At 33.5% G+C, this 22503-nt stretch overlaps 2 protein-coding genes across 2 annotated transcripts; one reads left to right on the top strand and one right to left on the bottom strand.

The window, feature by feature from the left end:
- Window positions 1-5047: 5047 nt before the first annotated feature.
- On the top strand, window positions 5048-9551 carry LOC108215077 (BEL1-like homeodomain protein 9). Its single transcript, XM_064089703.1, has 5 exons — window positions 5048-6046; window positions 7297-7667; window positions 7758-7818; window positions 7998-8657; window positions 9314-9551. Exons 1-4 carry the CDS (start codon window positions 5297-5299, stop codon window positions 8514-8516), a joined length of 1701 nt encoding a protein of 566 aa, XP_063945773.1. The 5' UTR covers window positions 5048-5296; the 3' UTR covers window positions 8517-8657; window positions 9314-9551.
- A 1294-nt stretch (window positions 9552-10845) lies between these two features.
- On the bottom strand, window positions 10846-19589 carry LOC108215026 (serine/threonine-protein kinase ATG1c). The gene is made up of 13 exons (XM_017387339.2): window positions 18924-19589; window positions 18177-18297; window positions 18020-18078; window positions 17367-17431; window positions 16584-16677; window positions 16413-16493; window positions 16176-16284; window positions 14712-14784; window positions 14248-14618; window positions 13782-14137; window positions 12396-12684; window positions 11951-12021; window positions 10846-11411 (listed from the first exon to the last, which is right to left on the bottom strand). The coding sequence occupies exons 1-13, from the start codon at window positions 19164-19166 to the stop codon at window positions 11172-11174; spliced, it is 2172 nt and encodes a 723-aa protein (XP_017242828.1). The 5' UTR covers window positions 19167-19589; the 3' UTR covers window positions 10846-11171.
- Between the last annotated feature and the right edge of the window lie 2914 nt (window positions 19590-22503).

Here is a 22503-nt window from a genome sequence, read left to right as displayed (position 1 = left end):
AAATACCTTCTATAAGCTAATCTTTTAACTATGTCTTTATTACAAAATAGATAAAATCAAAATTCACTCGAGGACATGATATGATTTTGAATTGAGTCGAACAAGCTCTAACATTGTACACTGTTTTATTTTATTTATTAACTCGTAAATTAAGGACAACTTCGCACTGCTTAAAACCGGAGTCTCATTCCTTCTGCATGTGCTTTTAAAATTTCAACCAATATAATCCAAAATAATTAATAGGACTGTCTGTTTCATTTTATTTTTATAAAAAAAAAATTCATTAGTGAGCACGTTTGTTAATTTTTTTATAAACCATACTTTTATAACTTATTTTAAAAATTTTAAACATCAAGTTTTAGTAAAAAAAATTATAAAAATATATAAAATCATATTTTGAAAGAGTTTTCCAATACTGCCTCCGTCCCCCTCAATTGTTTACATTGGAGGGGGACACGGAGACCAAGACAATGTATGAAAAATGATTAAAGTTAGATGAAAAGTGGGTAAAGTGGTGGGGTCTACCAATATTTAATAATAGAATTGAGATAGTGGAGGGAAGTAGTGGGTGTAATAGTAGTTTTTATTGTTAAATATGAGATAGTGGAGGAAGATAGTGGGTGTAATGATGAGAAAAGCTTACTATTTATAGTAACGTAAAGAATTGAGAGGGACATCCCAAAATAGTAACGGTAAAGAAATGAGAGGGACAGAGGGAGAGGGAGTACATGCCAAAGTCATTTGTCCAAGTGTACAAGTCTCACCGGGAAGAGGGAGTGGGAGTAGTAATCATCCAACTAATGACGAATTAGAGTGCAATCATGTCTCAAACGTTGGATTAACAGTGAATTGCTTTTAACCAGTAGTTCCTTAATCAAGTAATTAAGACTATTTATGAAAAGTGCAGTTCATCTAATACTACCCTACATTACCCAACTGTGGCCAACCTTTGTTTGAAAACTAGACCCTACTTTTCTGTTTGCTGGCAAATTATTAGTACATGCGACTTAACACTGTTTACCAAAAAATAAACATGATTTGAAACTTTAATGTGACTTCAATTATGAATCACAAAAGTTTTTGTTTTCTTCTCTTTGTGTTTATTCTAATTATTCCTAAAATTCAAATTCTTTTCTCAGTACAGCCATATATTTATACATATATATTATGTGTTTACATGCGCTTATATCCTTAATTTAAGCTGAAAAATGTATATTTGCCTAATAAAAAAAGTCGGCTTAAAATCATAAATGAGTCAAAGTACTCAAAATATATTAGAGGTTAATATGATAGATTTGCTTTATCAACTATTATTTATTTTTAGTCTCGGCCTTTCTGAAATTATAATTCATCTGCTTTTAGAGCATCTCCAATGGAGGTGTCAGGAGAGGTGTCAAAATGCCATGCGGCATGACATGGCATAACAATCTTTTTGGCTACCCGTTGAAGTGATAGGGGTGCCAAACATAGTTGCCAATTTTTGGCACCCTTTGGCACCCTCCCAAAATGGGAAAAATTCATTTATTGTCATAAAAGCCTATAATATCCTATCTAATTCTAGATAAACAAAATTATAGTATTTTTGACAACTTTAATTGCCAACCATTGGAGTGAATACGATAAAAGGGGTGCCAAAAGTAACTTAAAAGAAAGAGAAAATAAAATATCGATATTTTTTATGAATAAGCATGTTTAGCAATTTTGGTTGGCACCTCACATTGGAGATGCTCTTAGAGTAATGATTATTATACACGTAATCGAAGGATAAATTACGTAGGATAATTAGGTATATTAGTAGAGTCTTCTTACGAAATACGATAATCAATACAGTAGCCTTTTTGGATTGACGACTATTCATTTATTTAGAAAAATACGTACTGCACAAGTAGATTATTACAAAGGTTTCAGTCTGCATAACTGCAAATTTACATGACGATGATGACAGGATGCATTGAATAGTAGTGGTGATTCTGTGAAAGATTTTTGAAGATAACAATGGTGATAGGCAGTAATAATTTGAGCTATGTGAGCCCGTGAACATGCATGAACATGGTGCAGCAGAAAATATCATATTTATTGCCAAGACTAGTAGGTCTCTAAGTTAACAAACAACGCATCTGTTCATAATCAATGCTCAATTTGCAGTAGCACTGCTCGGGGAGACTGTTTGTTTCAACCTTCATCAGATTTCTTCTTCTTGTATTTATTTTTTATCTATATGGTTTATTTACTTGGATTACCTTGAAGTAATATGGAAATTTGTCTGTTACTTGGATAATACTGCTCCTCGATCAAACTTCCTGAAAAAACACATGATTCATTTGAGTTGCGAGAAGGAGCCGATGAATTACATGGGTCCCTTTGATAAATTTAATATAATATTTTTTTTCAAAGTAAAAAAGCGGACTAAAAATGAAAAGTAAATTAAAACTTATAAATGATTCAATTCTTTGAGAAATAAATAGAAGTTCTGGAAAAAAAATTTAACATTCTCAATTTTTAATAATATTTTTGGCTCATGAAAAATATAACCCCACTTTTTATGTAAAACGGCCGGAAGTTCACCTTCCCAAACATGCCCATAAAGAGACGATAAATGGTGCATGAGCATCATACCTAGTCCTATTTTGCTTGAAAATCGCATTGTTAGAGCAAGTTACTCATTACTTATTAATAATATAAAATAATAAATTCTAGTGAGTCTTAGAGCAAGTCCAATAGGTGTGCTAAATCAAGTCTTAAATCCAAAAATAGGGAATATGGGATAAAATTGCACTCCAACACTATGCTAGTGATGTGCTAAATCACTAGCACAAGCCTCCCCTTCCCTATTTTTAGAATATGCTAGCCACTTCTAAACTATTTTTATCATTAAAATATTCATTTCTCTCTCTCCTTCACATCATTTCCCTCTCTTTTTTTCCCTCTCTCCTCCACTATTTAATATTATTATAATAATAGGGAATGGATATAGGGAGTACTATTGGAGCTCATGTGCTAAATCTTGTGCTAAATCACTAAGACATATTATTTTATAATATTTTTAGGGAACCTCTTAGTATAGTGTTGGACTTGCTCTTAGTGATTTAGAGGATTTCCAATAGTCTCTTAACTCACTACTAAATATAATATAAAATAGTGACTCTTACTGATTTAATATGGGTTCAACTCCAACAACACCTCTTATATTCACTTCTTATTTTGTTTTATATTATTAAAAGCAAGTCATGTGCATATAAGTACCAAAGCAAGTGGATGAAGACAGAATGTGTGCTTCCAAATTTATTATAAAATAATAGTTAGGAGTGGCTAGTAGCTCTTACAATTGAGGAGAGTGAAGAGAATTTTTAGGAATTTAAGAGTAACTAGGAGTCTATTGGAGCAAGCAAAACTACACTCCTCCTTAAATATCAATTTAAGAGCCACTATAAAGAGGCTATTGGAGATGCTCTTAGGTAATCTAATTTTAGTGTCAACTCCAATAACAATTCCTATATTTGTTCTTTTTTAATAATAAATTCAACAGAGAGAATGAGAAAAGGAGAGAAAAGACAAAGAAAGAAGGAGAGAGATAATTATTTTATTCATAAATATTAAATTGGTAATGGCCAGGGGTTACTTATAAATAGTTGTGCTAGTGATTTAAATAATTTTTGACACATTACCTAAATGTTAGTTTAACACATTATATACGTAACCTATTGGACTCTCTTAAAGGTCTCTGACGCTGACTTGTCTAAAGATAGGTTTAATATACCTGAATTTCATGAATAATTTTAAAAAAAATCTTGATTAAATACATCTTTCATATATATTATAAATAATTATTTAAACACTTTAGTAACCTATATTTATTATTCGCTCACTTACTTTAAACAATAGTTAACTTCTTTTAAAAATATCCAAACACTTCTTAAATAGAAATTTGCTTTTAATCGGAGTTCATTTCCCTAGCATCTAAAATTTTTAGATAAAGAAGGCATGGCTGGAATGAGTTTTTTCTTATTTAAACTCCTACTTTTATTCACACGGATTGTGTATAATTTATAATAAAGGAGATATTTCATGGAGTTGCTAGGGGAGGGATAACTTTGAATTATAAAAATATAAAAAAATTTGATAATGTATTAAACTAAAACATGGACATACTCCGTTCCTTTTATTTTTGACGGTTTTTTTTCCATTGCTCGACACACATTTTAAATCTCTTATAAAATATAGTTCCGTAACTTATTTTCTAGATTTTTTTTTATGTATAAAAATTCAAATATCAAATTTTTATTTTAAAAAAAGATTAAAAAATAAGTCACGGCGCTATAATTTTAGGATGTCAAACTCTTATAAACAACATGGGGAACAGAGGTAGTAATTTTTAACCTTAAACAGATATAATTAAGTAAATTTGACATAATGACACATTTATAAAGATGAGCTGGAGATGATATAGACGAGTAAAATTCACTATCCTGTGGCAAATTCTGATATTTATCGTGCGCCGTGGGTTTTATTTTCATAAGTCTGGTATGTTAAAAGAGATAAATTAGTAAATATGAAAAGCAAATATAAGCTGATGCATTAATAACGTTAAAGTGGAAGACTTGTTTTCATTTATTTATCTTGTCAATTTTGATTTACAAATAATTAGAATAATTTTATCATATAAATAAAGTTTTATTTATAAAAATTCAATTATTTCTAAGTTAAAACAATATCCGAAATAATTAAAAACTAAAACGAAGGAGTTATGTTGCCCAAATTGTACGTAGCATGAAGGGGATGGGGTACTTGTTGCTTTAGGGAATTTGTCATTGTGCTTATACGCGCCCCCACCAAAGGTCAGGAGAGGTCTCCTTTTTGCCTGCCATAATAATTTTTGATTTTAAATGCAGAAGTTGAAGCTCATCCTCAGCAGCTACTCTACTCCATTACACTCATTATCATTTCTCCCTCTCTCTGTTCATACGAGTAGAACTACTAGCTCTCTATCAACAAGATCATTCTAGCTACCCTCTCCCCTCTCTCTCTCTCTCTCTCTCTCTCTCTCTACATCCTGTTGTCCTATGACCTCTCTCTCCCAATCTCTCTCATCTCTCTCCCATAATTTATTAATTTGATCCCCATTCACTCACTCACTCACCATCAAATCCATCCATCTATCTTTCTATCCTTCTCCTCCATCAAAGAGTATATTTCCATCTTTTCTGTTCTCTCTGCAACATCAAATAAAAACATTTTAAAACCACCTCTCTCTCTCTCTCTCGTTTCATTATAATCCAACTTTTGGTCTTGTAGTATCATGGCTGAAGGCTTTGATTCACAGTATCATGTCCCACAACAAAGCAGAAGAGATAAGCTAAGAGTTGGGTGCAATTTAGATAACACCTCATCTTCTCTGCTCCCACCTTTTTATGATCCTTCCATCATGACTTCCTCAGATTTGCTCAACTTTCAACATGGTGTCAAAGAAGAACGCATGAATCTCATGGGCTACATCTCTTCTTGCTCCTCATCAAACTCTCACAATCTTTACATGGATCCTCAGGCCTCTTTCCATCTAAACCCTGCTCATATTCAAGATTTAAACAACAATACTAACCCTAATAATTTTTACCAGAACAACCAACTCAGAGTTCTTGATCAGTCTTTTGCTGGGGTTTTACCAAGTGGGCAAGGCTTATCTCTTTCACTCAAGTCTTCTCAGCAAACCCACCAAAACTCTGCCCCTTTGTCTCTCAATCTGCAAAGATCATATGAGCAGCAGGCTTATGATTTGTCCAGAAGTAGTGTCCCTTTAGGCCCATTTACAGGCTATGCTTTGATTCTGAAAGGGTCAAGATTCTTGAAGCCTGCCCAGCAAATGCTGGAGGAGATTTGTGATGTGGATAAGGGGAATTTTCAGAATGAAAAGTTTAGTGGTGATGCATGTTTGCTTGATCCTATTCCTCTAGAGACTAATTTGAGCAGAGGTGATGTTTCTGATGATGATCCCAGGAGTTCTGTGGAACAAAGGAGTAAGAAGTCAAAGCTTCTGTGTATGCTTGACGAGGTAGTACTAATTTCAACATTTTGTTCAAATTAATTCATGTCTCGATTTGATATTATGTCATGCATTGATGCAAATTGTTGTTTTGGCCTGCATGAATGATTGGTTTGCATAAAGTGTGCACCTTTCTTTTTATTCTTTCAGATTTTTAAGTGTTGATAACTGCAATGGAAGTATGATTAGATGCTTAAATTTTAGTCTTGAGGGTTTGCAGAATCTGTGTCTTTATTAAAAAAGGTGATTGGGAGGAATATATGTGCAAATATTAGTGCTATAAAGTGCCTGACAACAATGGAAAGAGAGGTGTTCTGGCTTAATGCCACTAGCCTGGGGGTTTGGGAGAGCTGAAGGGGGTTGTAAATTGCTTAAAGTCACTCAAGGAATCCATTTGATAAGATGTGTCACATTTATACTTGTGAAAAGTACTGTGCATGAACACTAATCAGAAATAAGTTTAGATGTGTACGTCATCTACTTTTCTTCAGCTTGTAGTTTTTACTTTCTGATGGAGAATTGAACTGGGATAAGGTAGCTTGGCAAAGCGTTATGCAGGTTTTTAGATTCTGTCGAGCTATAATGCCGAGACAATGAGCATCAGTCCAGTTTGACAATGGATCCTTTTCATATTGGCAAGTGGTGCTACCGATTCGATAATAGTTATAGATGGTAGATGTGGCTGAATGGCTTCTAAGCTACTACTTTAATAATTATGTCTTATCCGAGCAAGCTGGTGATCAAGGGCATCAGATGCTATGATTTAGTATAATACATTTAATCTGTTACTTTGTTTATTCAGATGATCTTTCTCTTTGTATGTGGGGTAATTGATGGTTCTCGACTGCAAGTGTTACTTTGAAAGTAATACCAAAGATTTGACTGAAATAAACTAGAGAATAATTAAATGATTCTTCAGTTCACAAGATAGTGATAATGCAAAATGGTTTGTAATCAAGTTAAGTAAATTATGGATGACAAGAGTTTTCGACTTTTAGTGGTCTGGCACAAGGAAATACACAGTCAATGGAGGAATGTAGTTGCAGTCTTGGTCATGCATGTAGGGCGTTTTGTTTATAGAACGGTGATAGTTTATATCTTTGTATGTTCAGTCGAACATGTCAAGAATTGTGGGCATATTGAGTGTTTTTTAGCATTTGTTCATTTAATTGTACATTAATTCAGACAAATTTTGTTCTTACTAGTTAGCTAATTTGATGTACAGACAATTTGTTTTGAATATTTTCCATTTGTTCCAGGTTTACAAGAGGTACAGACAATACTACCAACAGATGCAGGCAGTTGTGACATCATTTGAATCTGTTGCTGGACTCAGCACTGCAGCTCCCTTCGCGAATTTGGCTTTAAAGGCAATGTCGAAACATTTTCGCTACTTAAAGAATGCAATCACTGACCAGTTGCAGTTTACAATAAAATCTTACGGTCAAGTAAATTATGGAAAAGACGGAATCCCAAGGGCTGAGAATGCAGATACCAGTATCTACGGCCAAAAGCCAATTCAAAACATGGGATTTATAGAACATCAGCCTGTTTGGCGACCCCAAAGGGGACTACCTGAGCGTGCAGTAACTGTGCTGAGAGCATGGTTGTTTGAGCACTTCCTTCACCCGTAAGTGATTACTTTTCACCATTAAATATTGTGAAGTAAATTCTGTGTTCTTATTTTGCATCCTTATTGACGTTGCTAATATTGCTGCAGGTACCCTACTGACACCGACAAATTAATGTTGGCCAAGCAGACCGGCCTTTCACGAAATCAGGTATTTTGTACCCTTTATTGTATGGATCTTACAGCTTTGTTAGGCTTCACATGTGTTCTCGCAATTTGCTCCTCTATCATTCATCATAGATACAGTTATATGTAACCATAGCATTGGCATTAATATTATTTGTAAAGTTCAGATAGATATTTGATTTAGAATGTGCTTTAAATTGGCAGGTATCCAACTGGTTTATCAACGCAAGAGTAAGATTGTGGAAACCTATGGTGGAAGAGATTCATAACCTGGAAACAAGGCAGAAACCTTCACAGCGGGATGAACAAAGTGCTGAAAAGACTAACAACCATCTGCATGCATCCGATTCAGTCCCATCTGAAAATGCCTCGACATCAACCCAAAGGGTTCACGAACTCCCCTCCAAACGCTCTAGAGACGATTATTCCAATAATATCATGACTGGTGAAGAGCCAATGAATTTGTTGTATGGCAATGCATTGCGCCATCAACATGTAGGTGTTGGCATAAACGGTCCAGTTGGAACTAGTGGTGTCTCCTTGACTCTTGGACTCCAGAACAATGGAATAGGAATGTCAGAACCCTTTGCTATGAATGCAGCTCGTCGATTCGGTATAGAGGCAAGCAACGAGGGATTCGTAATGGGTACCTTTGAAACACAAAATCGACAATTTGGAAGAGACTACATTGGTGGCCAGCTTTTGCATGATTTTGTTGGCTGAAAACATGTATTTCAAGAGTTGCATTGGCATCATTCACGACCGAATCATGTACCAGGATTCATTCAGACACCACCTAGTCAATCATCTGAATCCAAGCAGCAAGTCATTTAAAGCCACTTTTAACTATTGTGGTTTTAGAAGGTATAATAACATCTTATGAGAATTCTGGTGTATATATATGATCCCATTGTTTACATGTATGAAATATAGACTAATGTTGTAGATGCCCCATATGTTGCTACTTGCATATGCATGTGTCCTAGTATAAGACATGACAAGCATGATTAAATTATTGATAGTGTCACTTCACATGATGTTCTTACACTTATGTCTGTAGAATACTGCTGAACTCTGCAAGTCTATTAAAAAAATAAAATGCAATCTATTAAATTTGGATAAAATCTTGAATAGTCCTGTTAAAGGGGGCAGTTCATGCCAAAATGGGAAATAATTTTTCCCAAATGATTCACAAGTGCTTTTTTTGCATGGCTCTGCTTGCTTTCTGTAAGAATCATCATATCCTTTGGCTTTACATATGATATGATGGGCACCCTTAGTTTTAGTTGGTGTAACTGTATTACTTTAATCATAATCACTTTGCAAGGGGTTTAAGAGAATAACTTTAGAGTTGTCTTCAAGTAAGAGGTGGGTCAATCTTCACATGTGACAGATTGATAACACTATCATATGCAATCAAAGTTTCATATAACAGTGTTTAAGATCCTTTCAGATGTTGTTATGAACTTTGTTTAGCGACTTTATTGTTGGTAATGATTCTGCTCGTCGACATCGTGCAGGTAGGTGCATTGCATTTCGACTCAGGAACCGGGTTGTCTTCGAACTTGAGGATGTTTATGATGTTCATGTTAAAGTCTTTTTGCGTTTGTATGTGATGTAAACTTGTAAGCTGCAGCTGGATTCTTGTACTTGCAAAAGACCTTTTTTTTCGACTACTTGCATGCAGTTGAGCACGTTTTATTGTATAAATTTTAACCCTGTTTTTGTTGATATTTGAAAGACTAACTTCTCTGCTGAGATGGATTGAGCAACTTCTACTCGATAGTTCCCTCTTTGTTTCCAAACTAAACGTAACAGTTCCTTTAGTTTGGATCAATTATACTTTATTATTTAAATTTTAGATAATTGCAGAATGCATTTTCTCTTAAAAATTTGGAAGGTTAAATAGATTTAAAAATTAACTAAGATGTAATGTTATAAGCACCGGTATAATAATTAAAATTTAAGTAATAATTACAATTGATCCAAATTAAAAATAAACGTTTTGCTAACTGTGCAAGTTTTTGAACCCGTTTGTAACTTTCAACTTTGGGTTCTATTGGTGATGAAGATTTTAATACATTTTTATTAGAGTTAATTCCGTTTTGCATCCCACTAGTTTGGGCCAAATACACTTTATTACCTATATTTTATATAATTATACTATGCATTTTTTTATTATTTTTGTCGTATCATTTTGCACTTATGTTTTACTGTTAAGGTTAAAAAGCTCAGGGACAGTTTGGAAAATTTTAAAAAATTAATTTTAACCAGATCTTTATTTAATTTTTCTAACCATTTAAACGATATTTTTTGAAAAATTTCAAAGAACGAAAATTGTAGAGAATGAAAAGATCTTTTTGAAATAATAAGCTTCAAAATTATAATAGTTATAATGAAGATAGAATTAATAAAAATCTACTTTAATTGAATTTTAAACTAAAAATGAGTTGTGAATACATTTTATTATTTCGAAAATATCTCGAAACATAATATGAGGAAACAATATGAACAAAATTTAGAGGCAATTAAAACTGTTTTCCGAATCATAAAAAATATCAATATATGAAATTAATTGAATTTATTACAAATTTTTAAAAGATATCTAATTTTTGTAATTTATTAAAAAATTACACAAAAGATTTCATTAATTTTTAATTTTTATTGTTTTGAAATGATCTTTTCGTTCTTTACAACTTTCATTCTTTAAGAATTTTCGAAAAATAACATTTGGAGGGTTAAAAAAATTAAATAAAAGTCTATTTATAATTAATTTTTTAAATTTCCCAAACTACCCCCGAGACTTTTAACTTTACTGGTCAAAATTAACCGAAAAGGTGCAAAGTGATGCGCTAAAAATAGTAAAGGGGTGCATAGTGCAATTGTATAAAGTATAGGTAAAAAAGTGCATTCGGCCCAAACCAGTGGGATGCAAAAAGGAGTTAAACTCATATGTAACCTCGTGCAACTGAGTTAAAAACTGTCAAAGGATTCACTAACCAAAAGGTTTAGCACTCTAGACAGGGCAAAAATGCAATAAATATAGCAGCAGTTAATAAAATAGTAACTTTGCATTCCTGAAACTCAAAAGCACCATATTACAACGAGATTTCAAGAATATCACATATTAGGGCATTAACTCGAAATTGTTAATGCAAAGAACCCCTACACTCATAATAGAGTAGGGCATTAACTCGAAATAGTTCGGCTCTAGTATATTTTTACTTCTAGATTTACAGCTCGTGAAATTTTGAATATAGAGGGAGGTGAACTCTGCTAAAGTTCCAAAGTCCCTAAAAGAATGCCTGTACATTAAGAATATATACAAAGTGAACAGGGAGAGGTCTCACAAGTCAATATTAACAGCTCCCTTTGTATTTAAGGCGGGGATTGTTGATCTTCACAATTAAGAAGAACCATCCTTTGAGACCTTGAATGGTTTTGCCGGTTGTTTAGGACATCAATATATGTTTGCAGCCTATAACGGTCCGAGTTTGTGAGAGAAAAAGGATGGTTTATAATGAGTGAGGGACCCTCGAGTAGAAGAAAATTTAACAAGCACAGTGCTTTTGAATAAAATTCTGCTGCATCTTCAGTGTTGCCGTTGAACTCGTGGACCTGTCAAATATGCATGGAAAACCACCAACTTTTAATCATCAAATTATACATTACAGTTCAAACTGGTTGCAGTCACAATTTTCCTCCTGTTTATTCCTTGTTTAAGTCTCAGAGTATTAATCTTCTCAAGTTTTAGGAACACAGTAAGTGAATAAACAGAGAGTGAAAACAGCTAATAAAAATAAAATGATAGTGAACTGAAAATAAGTAATGATACCCAAGACATGTTACTCAAGGAAGCCAGTTGAAACTGCAGACAGCACACACATTTCAGCTCAAGAAAAATATTAGACCCGACGTTTATAAACCCAATTCTGCCTGGTTGCATAACAGAATTTTAACAATTCACAACATTAAGGTCTGAATCACATTTAAATTGGCTTCCACATATAGGGTCCAATATGCATCACAGCCAAACACTTTCCTCCCTCAAAATGCATATGCATGAATCAGCTTTTGCCTAATATTTTACAGTCTATATATGCATGCATTCATTGTCGACTTGCACAACACTAAACCAAGCATTTGAAAATACTTACAGCCCCATGTCTGCCCGAATCAAGGGCCGACTGATATATCGTTTCCATTGCATCTGGCATCTCCTGGTTTCCTGAATAGTAGCAGAACTAATATCAGAACTTCACTGCTTGAGAAACAAATCAACAGAGATGCAGCTTATGAACATTAAATATATGCATCTAGAGATAAGACAATTGTTACTCCCAGCAGAATTCACAGGATTACGTTGAGAAGGGTTGATTACTAGGTATATAGTAAACCTATATCACAATATCCTCAGGACTGGCTTTTTTTTAATTAATAGAGATTTTTATTTAATTGAGCCTAAAACTATATATATTAATCAACTAGGGTTTACTGCAGTGTAATAGAGTTAAATGCAATAATGAACATACAGCCTACAAGACTACAACTATAAATACCAGCATATTCAGGAAACATTAATAGTACTCTTCTTAAACATACCAGGCTCAATAAGCTTGGCAAGTTCCTCCGCGTTCCCAACTTCAAGGAGAAATGCCCCTTCAATATGAGAGTAAACATCTTGTGGATTTTGCCAGTTAGCAGAAATAAGATGTTCTCGGCTATTAGGAGTAGCATGATCGTTGCTAGCAAGTTCTCTCACGGTTTCTTGGGTTGGACTCCCTTCTATAGCTGATGCAGCTTGTGTATGGCAAATATGAAGCGCTTGCTTCCATATTGCTAGAATTACAAGCTGTACTGAGAATGCTTCTAAATGCTTTCCAGATTCAACCTATTGAACATTATGAAGCAAGTAAACATTACAATAGCAGCTCATGCAGTGTAAAACAAGCTTTAATTTATAAACAAGTAACAGGGCTATTCCAATCAAGGTTCTTTCCATTTATGGGATCCCAAAACTAATTGTATTTAATTGCAAATAAACATTGGGCTCTCATGGTACTACTGCAAAAGTGAATGAGCATATTAGATGGTGTTTTCCTTTTGTACATTGTTGGAATGTAGCTACTGATGTGCAAAGTTTTAGTTTATGTCCTATCCTGAGTAGAAGTCCATAAACACTAACATGTTATGTATCTAGTAATCAGGCAAACCCTAAATAAAAACTGATATCATACATGTCCATGACAGCATTTTCCTGAGTTACTAAAAAAACCTTCAAGTGTAAATACAATATTTTTATTGAAAGATTAAAAAGAAAGATCCTTTACTTCTCCTTCCTGAAGTTAAAAAGTTTGAAAATACATAGGCAAAACACGTACAAAACGCTGTGTTCTAGAACTTATCTTATGATAAAATGAAAAGAGAAAGATTTAATAACTTTAACATGTTCTCAAGTAATATTTTGAGAATTAAAGGAAAAGAAATCTAAAGATTTAGAAAGAAATCTCTTGTATATATTGGAGAGAAAAGAAAACAATTGTTCCTATTCTTTTCTTTTCTTTCTTAGACTCCAGAACACGGCGAAAGTTTTGACAATTCCATAGATGCCCTTTCCAATATTTTAATAACTTGTTATTCCTTACATGTTTTAGTGTGTGTCAACTAAAAAAGTTCAGAAACACTAGTTCTGATGTATTTATTTTCTTTTCATTCCCATTCTTACAAATTCATTCCCTCTTATTTCCTTCCCACACCCTAAACAAATCATGACCACTTACTCACTTAGTATATGTGGATGCACAACATAGGGAAAGAGGGGGGCAAGAATTGAAGAATGAATAGGCTTTTGCATTGCTTATGTCACTATAATATGACTTCCCACCCCTCAGATTACCAGAGACTTCCTTTAACCTTCCTCGGTTCAATCTCCAAGGACTTTGTAACATAAACTAATTTTGTTGCGTAAGAGAGACGCAGTATGTTTACCTTCTCATGCACTAATTGTGTAATGGTCGATGCACAGTTCTGCAGCAACTTAATTCTTGAAACGTAATCTGTAGATGGCAGACCTGAAGATTCCCTGACACAGAAGGAACCTATTGAAGTCCCAGATGGAGCAGAACCATGGTTTCCCATGTTACCATGGCAGCTTTCATTAGTGGTAGCTGCAATAATGGTTACAGGGATATTTGGTTTCAAGTTAATATTCCCACCAAGAAGAGGGTGCTTTACTTTGGATGGTACATGGTTAAGCTCTGAGGCACAATCTGACGATGACATGTCCAGAGGCGGATTAGAGACCATAACATATTCCTGAGCAATTAACTCGAATGAATCCAGAACTGTTACAGATATGAAAACAATATTATAAAGGGACCATTTCCTAAAGTTGAACACACAGCAATTGAGAAAATAATGAATGAGAATAGAGGATATTAAGGTAACTATGTACCTGTTGAAGGAACAATTACTGTTTGATGGTCCACTGTTTTCAGAGATTTCTCTATGTTTCCTTCAGATGGATTACTGTTGCTGAAGTTATAAGCCAGAAGCTCCGGTTTTTGTCTATCACAAGTATCCTTAATAGACAGATCCGTGTTGCTTGAAAAGTTCTGCACATTTTTCTTCTCGGCTCTTGTATCCACAGAAAATCCATAAGTAGATCTTAAAGGAGACTTGTTGATGTGGGTTAGACTTCTTTCAGGACCAGTGGGTTTATCTTCTGGACTAGAAGGCAACTGATCTTTGGAATTTTTGTTTGTTCTTAAGTCAGGATTGGTCTTGTTTGTGGGGAAGTCACCTTTTCCCACTGATGTTAAACTTCTGCACATTACCCGAAAGTGAACTATACCAATTTAGAAAGAATGACGAATTACTAATTACAGGTGTTTATATTGTAAACGGTTGCAAGTTTACCTCAATGATTTATCAGACAGTTTCTGAGAAAGAAATGGATGGTTAAAGAACTCCTCAAAAGTCAGCCTTTCCACTGTAGAACAGACACTTGAAATTTTTACACAATTTATCATAGCAAGAAAACTAAAAGTAACGAAAATATGTTAATATTGTTTGTTCCATCTTTAAATAGTGTTACATTTTATTGAAAGACACCTGAACATCCACTGTGCTCATTCCCTCACTAGTCAACAAATATATTGCAGGTATCCTACGATGATTTAAGTATATGGGTATAAATGGACTGCATAGTGCATACCAACTAGTAACTACTAAGTTTTTCTATAGATAATGTGAGAATAATTGTAGCTTCCCTTTTTGCAAAATAAAATTCGACGATGAAAAATGGAATGGAAGGAAACTGCATCTTTATACTATCAAGATCTGATTAAGACTCCTGATGTTATACATAAGGACAATATACTTGTTCACATCAATATTTCTGTCAGAGGTTAACCTTTCAATTCTCAATAATCCAATACTCCTATTGACCATAAACTCTATATATTATCAATTTAAGCTCTCAGAACAGAATTGATTACTCCTAGTTGACGCCAACCAGATCAATCAATGCATTCGTTGAAATAGAAAGTTTATTTCTATTTTAATTTTAGTTTCTATTGATTATTTGTCTATATATACATATGCACTTGCAATGACAATTTTAGTGGAGAAATATTTATGTTACTCCGACTCTTCTGTTTAGGTTGCCGTACCCGTGTCGGACACTTGGACACTCAGACACGACACTTATTTCGTGTCAGATTCATTGACTAAAATGTGGACACGTTGACCAATTTAAAAATCAAATATGAGTCAAACTTACAATTCAAAAGAAATATGTGAGAAAAAAGATAGAAGCAAAAATGGGATTAAAGCACAGAAGATGCCTAATCTTTACAATCCCCTACAAAATCATGTCTGATTTGAGTTTTATTGTTACTTTCTGTTAAGATGTCTAACTTACCATACTTGTTTATTAGTATACTACGATGTGTCCCCATACCCGTGTCCAAAAATAGGACAATGCTATGTTAGCCAGACTCTTCATTTTGCCTCGAGTACCCATGTCGGACACTCAAAACTCGGACATGGGTATGGACACGCCGACACTTACTTTAGGCTAAAAACATGTAAAATATTCAAATTATTGCCGAGTCTGACACTCGGACACGTATCCATGTTGGACCCTTTTAGTCGAGTCCGGGTAACATAGGGATAATGTCCCCGTGTCCCCAATTTTCAAAGTTCCCAAGTTCGACACTCGGATATGTGTCATGTCCGACACTCGGTACCCGAGTCCGAGCTGAAAATCGTCTTCATGCAACTTACAAGTAACTAAAGGAATTTCATGCCCAAGAAGCAGTTTAAGGTCTGAGAACAGCCCTTTTTATTTAGCAAGTAATGAGGAGAATTGAAAAAAACCTGGATTGGGCCGCAACAACTTTCGGCACAAATCTATGCATTCGAGGCTCAAACCCGTTGTATGTGGAGGAAAAGCCAATTCAGTCGACCTCATTATATTCTGGAGCAACTGCAATAAACACAAGAAAAGAAAATGAGCCTGTGCTGCATAATTAATTGCCACATGCCTAGACCAAATTTATGATGCATCACCCCTTGAAATTTGCTAAAAAACAATGCTCTACAAAGCCGGCAAACCTGTATCTGATTGTTTCCTGTAAAAGGAGTTCTCCCAGTTACAAGCTGAAATAAAATTGCACCAACACTCCAGAGATCAGCCTGTAATTATAGGTTAGGGTTACTTTTATATCTTTAATATGAAAAACAAAACAATAAGCTAAAACCGAAGAATGATAGTTTATTATGTACCTTTGCATCATATTTCTGCAGCTGCATTATTTCTGGAGCCATATACAAGGGCGATCCACAGAGTGTTTCAGCAAGGTTTCTCGGTTCTAAAGATCTACAGAAAAGATATTTTTGGTAATCAAAATCAAAATTCAAAAATAGGTAAAATTAGTCTTGTTGAGCTAGTGAAGAATTCAATTAAAAAAAAAAAAAAAAAAAGGCAGAACAATTTAAGATTAAACGCCACCTATAAACGAGTCAAAGAAGTAAGGCTTCTCAATAAACAATAATATTTCATTTGACCACTTCCTTCTTTCATCTGATCTATTAGTCTTGTATACAAGTATGCTTCGAAAACAGATCGTAATATGGGTGGTGCCTATATTTGAGGAAGATTGATGTGGCTTTCCGACTATGTGTCATGTCATGATTCAGGAAGTAATAAGAAAAGGTTTAAAGAATATGCTTATCGATACTATCAAAAATCTCCTCTTATGTACTGTTTGTAGTTTCAAACTAACATTCAGACTCAAAAGAATGACAGATGACATAACTGTGTGGTGGCAAATGAATCTACTGAGATATAAACAAATTGATCCTCTTATTCATAAAAATCCGATAGTAATTTAGGTACATAGATTGTGGAAGAAGGCTATATATATACATATCTAACACAAAGACACTGGAATGGCTGTACTGATCATAGGCATGTTGAATGTAAATGTGCTTCATTCATTGATAGAAGATTTACATAACAATGCGCTTCTAGGGAAAAAAGAAACTGCCAAAAATACAAATTAGTACCTTGCAAAACCAAAATCTGCAATCTTTAAAACTGAGTCGTCGCCAGGAGTTGATAGAAGTAGATTCTGTTCAATAAAAAGATACATGACACATGAAAAAACCCTGATGCCAGATGTGCTTATATATAGTACATTCAATGAATTTAGCCAGTCCTAGAGGGCATCCTATGACCAATAATTGATAACAATAATAAGCAGCCGTATTCTGTAAAAGAATTGAACTGCTAATAAACTGCTTTACGATCCCTGAGATATAGTCAACTTCTTAAAGAAAATTAGAAACATCTTTCGTGTAATGATGGATCAAAACCAGTGAGCAAACTAAGTAATTTTAAAAAAGACTACAGGTTCATCTAGATGCCCATGCGGCATACTCTGTTACACCGTTCTCCCGAGATCTTCTTCATAAAGCAATATTTTGTGGCTAACTCAGATTTACAAAAGGTGGGAAATTTGCAGACGTCCAAAATGGTTAAATTTAGTATGTCTTTTTGCCTGCTTGTAGACTAATGGGAAAAGAGAGTATATGCTTATTTACATATACCAATATGGAGATTTCCAAATGAAAGAACTGACCAGATACTCTAACCATCAACCAAGACAAGTCATCAATGAAGTCATATGTCAAAACCAGACAATGGAGATTGAATCTACCTGCGGCTTTAAGTCTCGATGTATGAGATCATTGTCTCGAAGGATTTTAAGTCCCGATGCTGCAGAATAAATAATCTTAGTATATTACTGCCTGGATTTCTGAAAGAAACCAAACTAGAAATAGGTGTGATCAATTCATAGAAAAGTTTAGCAATACCGAGCTGCAGCATGAAGTGCTTTGCAGTAGATTCCGTGATTCTTCCTTTACGTTTGTGAAGAAACATCGAAAGATCACCCCCTTTGCAAAATTCCAACACAAAGTATATCTTTCCTGGTTCCTGAGACATGAAATATATTTCTTAAAATTTCAAAGCAATAAACTATTTTTTTTTTAATTAAGTATTAAAACAGAACTTAGAAGTCCATCCATCACATGAATTCATGAATAGGTATTACAACAATATACAAAGAAAAAGAAAAAAAGAAAAAGAAAAAGAAAAAGGAAGTTGCCTAATCTGTTCAAGTCACACTGGTGCATTACCTGTCTAGACTATAGAGTAAAGATTGCATAATTCACGAAAATTCCACACTCCCATACAAATATTATACATATGCAAAGCAAAACCATCATCATTCAATATCCTGCATTAACAACCATTCTTCATAGAACGTCTAAGAAATATAAACTAGATCAAACAACTTAATCCTAAAGTACAATCATATTTAGCAGAAGCTAATCAATAATCTCATAAATCAAACCACTAGATTCTTAACTGTGAACTTCAATTGTCAAAATGGAACCGCGATCATAAAAGTTTAACTTTTTTCATATTGATCATGAATGTACGTGTCCGTATTCATCAAGCATGAAATCATAGTCTCGCATTATTGAACCCCATTCGATAATCAATAAAAATTTAAACTGTACAAACTTACATAAATGTACAAAAATTTAGAAACATACCTGAATCATGTCATACAAGTGAATGATATTAGGATGATTAATATGTCTCAATATCCGAATTTCCGACAACAAACTCTCCTCCAATTTCTTGGTTAATCTCCCAGTAACAATCTCTTTGATTGCAACTTCTGTATGATTAACTCTATGCTTCCCATGCCACACAACTGAAAATGAACCCGACCCGATTTGCTTGCCCACCAAATAATCCCCGATCACTCTAACACTCTTGTTGGACTGACCCATCAAAACCCTAATTCCAAATTCAAAAAAGCACACACCCCTCCACTCAGATCAAAACCTTGAGACAAACCCAGAAAGCAATTGCAAGAATATGCACTAGTTCGTGTAAAGTTCGAATCTTTTTGATTTTATCTGTGTTTTTTTGAAGTTTGAAAAAATGGGTTTTGATGATCGGGATTAGAGGGGTGATGATGAATCAAATTGGTGTTACTAAACGTGATTTACTGATATGTTCATGTGTATGTAAATCTGTGAAGTGAAAGATTCTGTGAATGAGTTGAATTTAGAAGGCACTGTGTGTTGGGATTGATGTGATTCGATTTGCAAGAGAAGTTTATTCTTCTTGTATTAATTATTTACATTTGTTTGTCCTTATCTAAATGTATGTATTTATAGGTTGAGTTTGCCTTTGTTTTTGTAAGTTTTCCCTACTCCGGAGAGAAGTAGAATATGTGAACATTTGAATGGGTGTGTAAATCGAAATTGATATTCCAATATTAATTTTTTTATCAAAATATATGTATTCATATTTATGTTTTTGTTTTATTGTTAATTTTTTTTTATCGTAGAAAGATATTGAATATGTTAATATTAAATGAGTACATTAGCTGAAATCAATATACAAATTGTTGGTTTTAATATGAGTTAGGTAGCCACACGTATTTTCAGTATGGGCTTAAAAGGGAGCCCAATCGCACACTAGAAGATGAAATTCAAAACAATTTTAATAATACGATGCCTTTTGAGAGGTGTCCAAAAACAAGGTCATGGGGCAAAGCGAATAATATTATAATATTGTTGAGTTATAGCTCGCTTAACTATCTAAACAAGTAGTATCAAAGCGAGGTTGGAACGGTTCGCAATAATCTCACATGGACTATTAGGACATGCCTAGGAAGTGGGGATGGGCGACCCCGGGATAGGTTTAAGGATGAGACAAGTGGAATTCCACTTGTCTATATGGATGGACATAGGGACACTTCGGGGTGCTATCCCCACCCCATATCCTCCAATTCGATATCCATCCTCGACTCCGTCCGGAAACCCGAACAGGGATTCTTTCCCGTCCCGAACGAGGAACAAGGATCCCCGCGGGGATTCGTGAAATTTATGTTTTAATAAAAAAATAATTATTTTATAATATATAATATATTTTTTAATGGAAAAACAAACGACAATTTTAAAATTATAAAATATATCATATTACAATATAATTATAACCGATCAATAAAAATAAAGATTATTTTTTAATTTTAATATAATATTATAAAAAAATATCTATTTTCAATAATTTGTTTAGTACAATAAATATATTATTTATATATATACAATTGGGGTCGGGGATCGGGACGGGGAGACACGAATCCCAACCCCAAATTTTTTATAGGACTTCCCCCCTCCCCCCAACATCCCCATCCCCATCCCCATCCCCGAAAAATCCCCTAAATCCCATACGTGAAGAGAGCGGGGATCAAACCGGGGTCGAGCCACTTGTTTGGCCAGCTAAACGATCATAACTCCACAATGATATGATAGTTTCCGCTTTGAGTCTAGCCAGCATAACTTTGTTTTTAGGCATCTCTTAAAAACCTTCATTCTATTGAAATTATTCTGGTTGACTTATATTCTAGTTTTCTGTCATTCTCACAACGGATGTGCGACGACGGACAACTCCTCCAAGTTGAACATCAGTTTAATGATTTTCATGTCAGTTTTTCCATTCAACTTACACATAATATGTTTAAGTGACACGTGAGGTGGAGCTGACAAAACATATTTAATAACTTCTGTTAAAGTCAATTCAACTTACTAAAATTGTATTCAGCTATTAGTTTGTCGGATTTAATTGATTTAGTCATGTATTTGATTTTTTTTTTAAATTTTATAATTCACTCACTAGTTAGGATATGATTAAATAAAAAAGCAATTTGCCATTATATAGTTCTTATTGAGTTACCCCATCCGTCCTAAATATTTTTCTGCACTTTTCTTTTTGAACGTGACGTCCAATTCTTTACATTTCAAAAGTTAACAAATATAATAAAATTTTATAATTTTAAAATCCACTAATTCCACTACTATTCTCCAATATACTTCTTTTATACATTAAATATCAATCGGTTCCATCATTATCTTCATTTTTGTTACAATTTCGTCCTTATTGTACTTGTTTTCTTAATTACCGTATCAAACTCAAATGTAAACATTTAGATGGAGACGACGAGGATAATTAAGTCAATTTATAATTATGTTGTTATGACATTAAGTTATTCACATAATTTAAGATATCGTTGAATATTTTTAATTCTGAAATATGTTTATATAAAGAGTTTTTGGTTATTATATCATGTCTTTCAAAGTATATGAATGTGATTGATAACATTAATTATTTTTTAGTGAATCCTAGAGAATAATGCAATCATCAAAATATATAAAATTTTATAATTTTTTGTAGGAAGAAAATTGTTATTATATTAAGACCCTCTTTGATTGGGGTGGTTTAAAAAAAAAGAAAAGATTCTTCAAAAAAAGAGAACAAAAAAAAGAAAAGAGAAATAGTGATTATCTAGTTGGAACACAATATCTTACAAGTTACGGGTTAGAACAAATTTATGCAACATCCACGAGTCTAATTCATATACCATTTGGCTGAAATTAAAATTATAACTTACGATTTAACATGACTTAATGATAAGTTAGGAGTTTAATGTCTATTTATAATCTTGACTTATTGATATAATAATAATAATAATAATAATAATAATAATAATAATAATGATTTATGTGTAACTTATAATTTATGAGTAATTTTTATCAAAAAAATTTATAATAATTAAAAATCACCGGAAAAAGTACCTCATACTAATTTCTCACTTTAATTCAGTTTATGACTTATTTTTAATTTTTAAATCACTTTCTCACAATATTAAACAAATATTTTTTAGCTTAAAGTTAAAAATGATTCAAACCCCCTGTTTGTTTAGCAGAACCAACTCTTGATTCTGGTCTCTGTTTTTCCTGACCCGTTTGGGTAAACAAGCAGAAACATTTTAAGAAGATGAGAATGCTAGTTTTCCTCTCAAAGCTTTTATTTTTTTTCCAAAAACTTTATTAAGTTATTTATTTTTCATTTCTAATTCAATTCTTTACTTTAAGCAAAGAATCATTTTTTTTTAAATTTGTCAAAACCGTCCCAAAATCAGGTTTTTTTTTTTTTTATCAAAACTAAATCAACTCTGCCGAATATATCTGAATCGAGTTGGTGGGCTGAGTTTGGTATCAAAAACCAAATCTAAGGCCCAAGCCAGGCCTTCATTTGAAAAACCCATCTCAGTATCCC

This window comes from Daucus carota, chromosome 3, assembly GCF_001625215.2.
Source record: "Daucus carota subsp. sativus chromosome 3, DH1 v3.0, whole genome shotgun sequence".
NCBI lineage: Eukaryota > Viridiplantae > Streptophyta > Magnoliopsida > Apiales > Apiaceae > Daucus > Daucus carota.
This window is presented reverse-complemented; position numbering and strand designations above follow the sequence as displayed.